This window comes from Asterias rubens, chromosome 6 (assembly GCF_902459465.1).
Source record: "Asterias rubens chromosome 6, eAstRub1.3, whole genome shotgun sequence".
Classification (NCBI taxonomy): Eukaryota; Metazoa; Echinodermata; class Asteroidea; order Forcipulatida; family Asteriidae; genus Asterias; species Asterias rubens.
The window spans coordinates 16395381-16402811 of record NC_047067.1 but is presented as its reverse complement, the minus strand read 5'-3'; the positions used below and the strand labels follow the sequence as shown (position 1 = coordinate 16402811).

At 41.8% G+C, this 7431-nt stretch overlaps 1 protein-coding gene across 1 annotated transcript; it reads right to left on the bottom strand.

Annotated features, from left to right (window-relative positions):
* Positions 1 to 292: 292 nt before the first annotated feature.
* Positions 293 to 4374, bottom strand: LOC117291379 (uncharacterized protein K02A2.6-like). The gene is made up of 3 exons (XM_033773030.1): positions 2145 to 4374; positions 1355 to 1857; positions 293 to 784 (listed from the first exon to the last, which is right to left on the bottom strand). Exons 1-3 carry the CDS (start codon positions 4372 to 4374, stop codon positions 293 to 295), a joined length of 3225 nt encoding a protein of 1074 aa, XP_033628921.1.
* Between the last annotated feature and the right edge of the window lie 3057 nt (positions 4375 to 7431).

The window sequence follows — 7431 nt, the reverse complement described above, 5'->3', positions numbered from 1 at the left end:
TACACTCCTTCCCACTTAAATGAATTTTACCCCCTTTTACAATGAGACAGGCATATTTAACTAAAGCCACTTGGTTGAAACCTATTGAGAAAAAACCTGCTTAATGAAAATCAGCAATAATAATAGTTTTTTTTTTTACACCCAATGGAATGCATGTAATGTTTACATCAGTAACATGAAATGTAAAGTAGTACATGTACTTTGCTATTAAACCATTTGAAAACTAAACAACATGAATATGGTGTTCTTTCTATTATGTATTGTTTACAAATCTAATCGTTTTGGTGGATTTCTAACTCTTTGGGGATAGCGTCTCACTTGAGTAGCTTCCACGACTACCCGGACTGCTCTCATTAGCCTGGTTACTGTGCTTTTGGTCAAGTGATTGTGGGATTTCTCCACTTGACTCAGAATTTTGTTTTTGGTTTGTGACCTTTTCCTGTTCATACTGCTGTGGAATTTGGTTGGTTGCCGGAACATGAACTGGATTACTTGTTTCGGGCATGATTGGATCTGGAACCACCATTTGACTTTCTTCTTGTGACGGTAAAACATGATCAACATGCACAAATCTGTTCCTTCCATTTTTGTACACCTGCACTATGTAAGTACGAGGCCCACACACTTTTACAACTTTGCCTGACACCCATTTCTCTAAGTTGTTCTGATGACTTTTCACTCTAACCTTCTGGTTTACCTTAAAGGTTCTTTCCTTTACCCGGCCCTTATCATGAAACATTCTCTGTTTCCCTTGTTTGTCTTCCACTGTTGTGGCTAAATTTGGCTTCAACAAAGAAAAACGAGTTCTGGGTTGTCTTTTTAGGAACAACTCTGTCGGAGTTCGACCGGTAGTTGCCTGAGGAGTGTTGCGGTATGTTATAAGGAAATTAGCTAACTTGTGATGTATTGACAACTTTTGCTTTCTTTGGTTCGGATCAAGAAGTTGTTTAGTTAACGCTCTTTTCACTGTTTGCACCGTTCTCTCCGCTGCCCCATTGGACGCTGGGTGATACGGCGGAATTTTGGTATGTTTTATACCATTTTTGGTCATGCAGTCTTGAAATTCACTTGATGTAAATTGTGGCCCATTGTCTGAAACAATTTCCTCTGGGATTCCATAAGAAGAGAACAATCTTCTAAGAATGTCCAATGTTTTAGTGGTAGTGGTAGTTTTCATTGGATACACTTCAACCCACTTAGAGTGACTATCTACCAAAATTAACATATGTTGGCCTTTAAGTTCAGCATAGTCAATGTGTAATCTCTGCCATACCCTTGTTGGCCACTCCCATGTTTTTAAGGGTGCCTTGGGGGGTGCGTTTCGGACAGAGAGACAAGTGGTGCATGCATTTACCAAACATTCAATATCCTTGTCTAAACCTGGCCACCACAGGTAGCTTCGTGCTAAACCCTTCATACGACATATGCCTAAATGTTGCTCATGAAGATCATCTAGCAATCTAGATCTGAACTTGGGTGGGATGATCACCCGCAAACCCCATAGAATACAACCTTGTTCTACTGTTAACTCATCTCTACGAGTGAAAAAGGGTCTCACATCTTCATCCTGTACATAATTTGGCCAACCATTTGCTACAAACTCATGTACTCTAGCTAACACTGGATCTTTCAGTGTAGCTCTACTAATATCCTTAGCAGTGACTGGTAACTCGTCTAAGTATGAGAAATACTTTACTTCCTCATGAGTGGTATGATCCACTTTTCTAGGTAACCTAGATAACGCATCCGCGTTTCCATGATCCCCTGACCTTTTGAACTCAATGTCATAGGTGTAGGCAGATAATATGATTGCCCAACGTTGCATGCATGCAGCAGCCAAAGTTGGAATAGCTGACTCTGGATTAAAAATCGTGGTCAATGGTTTGTGATCAGTTATCAATGTAAACTTACGACCAATGAGATACTTGTAGAATTTCTTAACTCCATATATATAAGTGACAATGCTTCACGCTCTATTTGGGCATAATTTCGTTCGCTTGCCGACAATGTGCGCGATGCAAATGCCACTGGTCTTTCTTGGCCATCTGGCATGACATGAGAAATCACCGCTCCGATACCATACGCTGAAGCATCACATGCTAATCGGAGTTCACGATTCACATCATAGTGTACCAACAACGTACTTTCCATTAATTGGGATTTACTAGCCTTGTATGCTTTTTCGCAATCCTCTGTCCATTTCCATGGAATCTCTTTCCACAGCAGCTCATTTAGAGGGTGAAGCACTGTTGAAGCATTTGGAATAAATTTCCCATAATAATTCAAAAGCCGTAGGAATGACCTAAGCTCAGTTACATTTGTCGGACTAGGTGCCTCACTGATTGCTTCAAGCTTTTCAGTAGTAGGGTGAATACCCTCAGCATCAACTACATGACCTAGGTACTCTACAGAATGTTTACCCCACTCACATTTTTGGCTCTTAACCCGCACATCATACCTTTCCAAACGCTTGAGGACTTCGCTCAAAATTTTGCTATGGCTCTGTTCGGACGGTGCAGAGATGAGTATGTCGTCCAAATAACAACAAACCCCTTCTATACCCTGCAAAATTTGATCCATTACTCCCTGGAAAATACCAGGAGCAGAAGACACCCCAAAAGGCAATCTGTTGTATTCAAACAGCCCCTTGTGTGTATTTATGGTTAAATACTTTCTTGACCCGGCCTTCAACTCAAGTTGTAAGTATGCATGTGAGAGATCAATCTTTGAAAAGACTTTCCCCCCTTCTAAGGTAGCGAACAAGTCTCCAGCATTTGGTAAGGTATACTGCTTAGTATCTAACAGTTTGTTTACTGAAACCTTATAGTCTCCACACAAGCGTAGACTTCCATCTGGTTTGGGCACTGGTACAATAGGTGAAGCCCAGTCACTGCGATCAACCTTTGTGATGATTCCTTCATCTTGTAAACGCTGAAGTTCTTGTTCCACCTTTGCCTTGAGTGAATACGGTACTGGGCGTGCTTTGCAGAACACGGGATTGGCATTCTCTGCAACATAAATATGGGCAGCAAATTCTTTGATAGGCCCACCTTTATCACTGAAAACAGTTGCATACTGTTCCTTTATCCCTGTGATGTCCTTGGCTGGTGTACCTTGTGTTCCAGTGTCCGGTGATGGGTAAGCGGTCTGTTGCACCCTGAATATACGTTTCCAATCGATTTGCATCTTTGCTAACCAGTCTCGTCCAAACAAAGCTGGCTTGTCCCCCACCACAACATACAGTGGCAGGGTGTGGGACTGGTTCTCGTACTTGACCAGCAGAGTCAATTTCCCGAGTACTTGGATTGGTTCTCCACCGTACGTTTTCAGTTTCACCGATGAACTCTCCAATGGCCATGATGACAGCTGAGTGTGATATGTCTTTTCCGAGACAATTGATACAGCGGCTCCTGTGTCTAACTTCATCTGCACTTGAGAACCCGCTAAGTCCACCATTAAAATAATGCCTTGTTTTGGTGAGCACACTGAGCTGATTGTGTAAACCACATAATCTCCATCATCTGATGAATCGTCACCATCTTGTATCTGCTTCACAGAATTTCGGTTACTCCCCTTGGCTTGTTTAGCTTGTTTCTTCCTGCAAGCTTTCGCTATGTGCCCTACTTTTTGACAGTAGTAGCATGTAGCCTTGATGTATGGGCATTCCCGTGGAGTATGTTGCTCGAGACAGCGGTAACAGCAACTGTCCTTGTTTGTCGTCGTGCCTGCGGCAGCTGTAGACTTTGCACCATCGTTGTGTTTACGTGGAGTAGTGCCCTGTTTCCGGTAGGGTTTCTTGGTCATTTCAACTCTTTTAACTGAAGCTCCAGTCGAATCCACGATGGAGCGTGGCTGAAACTCCTGTGCTTGCTTATTTGCCATTTCATAAGCCACTGCTAGTTGCACTGCTCTAACTAAGGTAAGTTCTTTTTCCGCCAACAGCTTCTTCTGGGTTTGTGTGTTGAGCATCCCGCATACTAAACGGTCCCGTAAAGCATCATTTAAAAATGTGCCAAACTGACATGTACTTGCCAGTCTTTTTAGTTCAACCACATATTCGTTGACGGATTCCCCAGATTTTTGTTCTCTTTTATGAAACTTGTACCTTTCAGCAATGATGAGAGGTTGAGGAGAGTAATGATTACGAAGAATTTTCTTTAACTCTTCCAGAGATTTCTCGCTAACCTTGTCTGGGGACACCATGGACTTCAGTAAAGTGTAGGATTTGGGTCCTATCACTGTGAGAAACACACTCACCGCCCAGTCCTGCGTGATCACGTTGGCGATGAAAAACTGTACCAGTCTTTCCAGATAGCAAGTGAAGGTTTCTTTCCCTTCCGAAAATACTCCGATCTCTCCTATGATTCCTGCCATTGTGTTTTATCAACTCGTAGATGTCTCTAGAATCCCATCCTCGTCGCCATTGTAATATATTTGGGAGACACAAATTAGTCATACACAAACATGGCTACCTGGAACCAACGACGCTCACACGAGGTCTTTTATTATAGAACACAATACGAACAGTAGAGGGCGCCATACAATGTTTATGGACTCACAGTATAGAATACTACAATCTGGCCCCATAGAGCGCGTGATGAAGTTTCGGTAAATAGTCTGCGTTTGAGGCGTTATCAACATACATTTCCCATTGGGTTATTAAGTCTTCTCTTCAGTCGTCAATAGTTCATATTTCCTCAACCACAAGCTATTTTGACAATCTATACATCATATGAAAGGGCTTTACGAAATTCACAAAAATGGATATGTTGTGACCTTTCTTTGACCTTTTAATCTGTCTAAACCGGAAGTGACTGTAAATTGCTTTGAAAAGGCGTTATTTAACGACTTTCAAGTTGAAATGTACACCTTTTGATGCTTTATAATACAATCACAAAAAACAAGTCTGGCAAAGGTCTGGTTTTAAACAAAAATACCGATGACGTCACCAAAAATAAGTGCGCCCTCTAGCGGCAGATTGAAAACATCTAAAAATACACCTTTACTAGATGTTTGTGGCAGAGTTAATTATGACATAATAAATAATAATTGGTATTCATAAACTCCTTCATAATAGCAACATATATGTGGAGTCTTAGCTTGGTGACGTCATCAGTGTCACGTAGTATTGCTTTAAAGGTGCACTTTTCAAAGCTGTGTGTCTGTTAGTGTATTGTTAGTCAAGGACATAACTTCTTGAACTCGTCATCATGTTGTTTTGACAATTTTTGCAATTTCAATCATTTATTACAAACCTTAAGAATAAAGCAAGGTGCAATATTTGTTTTTTTACACTGAACACCTAGAGTTTGTTCACAAACTCTCAATGTGCTTTACTTGACCTTTTGACCTGTTTAAATCGGAAGTGACTGTAAAATGATTTGAAAAGGCCTATTTAATGGCTTTTAGGTTGAAATACATGTATATACATCCCTTAATGCTTTACCAGCACAGCATACAAGTCTGACAAAGGTCTGGTTTTAATTTTTTTTGACAGATGATGTAGTAACTTGCAAAGTATATTTACTATAGCGCCTCTCTTGGTTGTTACTGTTTAGTGTTATTGTTGTTGTTTACAAAATGGCTGCTGTTGAGTCAGTCTTGTATTAAATAAAGCTACGTTCAATTCAGTAAAGAATCGCTCCGCGACTGGTTATACCAATTGGCAACGAGATAAAATGAATTCTTTTGGAAACATCGGGGAGTTAATGCCGAGCAGGAGACATGGCAACTTTATGTGGAGGCCGTTTGACACAGTTTTACGAGGCCAATGATGTGAAAGCACTCGGTAAGAAGAGAGCCATACTTTTGACTGTTTGTGGGGCTGAGACATTCAAGTTAATTTTGAGCCTAGTGGCTCCAGCCAAACCCGGGGGAAAAAAAATCTTTTGACGACCTTATCACAATCACAAAGAAACATTTTCACCCAATACCATCAGTAATTGTGGAGAGATTTAAGTTTTACTACAAAGTGAGACAGCCAGATCAGGCAGTATCCCAATTTGTCGTGGAACTGCGCTACCTGACACGGCAACGTGAATGAGTCCCTAAACGACCAAAGCGCAGGACTCCGTCTGAAACGAGAAAAATGTGTACTTCTTGCAACCAAAGTTTACTTGGGACATCGCATAAATGCGGCAGGGTTGCAACTGTAATGCCTCCTGCTGGCATTTAGAGGAAGAGAGGGACTCAGCTTGTATCATGAACTTTGGTAGTTTTAATCACGTTAACACTTGGCAGCCATGTTGATGGAAAGGTACATGAGTGGGGGGCTAGACTCTAGAGGGCACTAGTCCTGTATGTATGCATGTGTGAATGTGACATCCCCTCTTCTTTAAAGATTAATACAATGGAAATGAAGATTAATCTCAAATCACTTAAATCAAATGTTCATTAGTCCAGTTATTCCTTAAAAAGTTCAGTCCTCCGGAGAAACTTATTGTTCTGTTTAGAAGAGTCCAGGTTGATTGAACTTACAAATTAAACGGTTCTTCATTGTATGACTGTGTGTCTGTTTGTGTGTATATTTGTTGTGTTTAGTAACATGATGGTATGTTGTTACAAATCATGTCTGTTTGGCTTGTTCACTCTCCTGCCTGATCGCGTCACTGTCGGCGTTCCTGAGGGGCGGTTAGAAAGCAGTCTGCTCTGGGGTTGTGAAGGATCTGAAATCCGTACTGCTGTGCTAGGGCTCGGAATTGGGAAGAGGTGAACTGCGTGCCATTGTCACATATGATAACCTCTGGGATGCCTTGTTCGGCAAAGAGCACACGTGAAACTCTTGTGATGGTGCTTGCAGTGAGATTGTCAAGTTTGCGGATAAACGGAAATTTGGAGTAATAATCCGCAATGATAAGGTACCAGACCTTGTCATGGTGGAAGAGGTCAGCTCCCAGGGTGTGCCATGGACGTGGTGGGACTTCCATACTGATCATTGGTTCACGCTGTTAAGAATGCTGGTATTTCTGGCATGCATGGCAATTTGTCACCATGTTGTCAATGTCTTTGTATATACCTGGCCAGTAGACACAAGATTTTGCACGCAACTTGCACTTGTCGATGCCCTAGTGAGCGCTGTGGATTTGTTGTAGAATGTTTTGTCGCAGAAAATTTGGAATCTCGATTCTACTGCCAACCAGGACTGTGCCGTCTTCTATGGCTACGTCATCTCGGACTGACCAGTATGGTCTGATGGAGCATTGAATGTTCTTGATGCTGTCAGGCCAGCTGTCTCTGACTTGTTGTTTCAGCAGCTGGAGGGTCATGTCTGTGGCTGTTTTTTGCCTTATCAGCTCCAACTTTGTTGGTGTCACGCTCACGACATGGTGTATACGGACTTTCATCTCTGGTATCTCATGCTTCTGGTCGTAGTAAGCGAGACTGGTGTCTGATGCTATCAGAGTTTTGATGGAGTTGAACACTTTTGTGTGT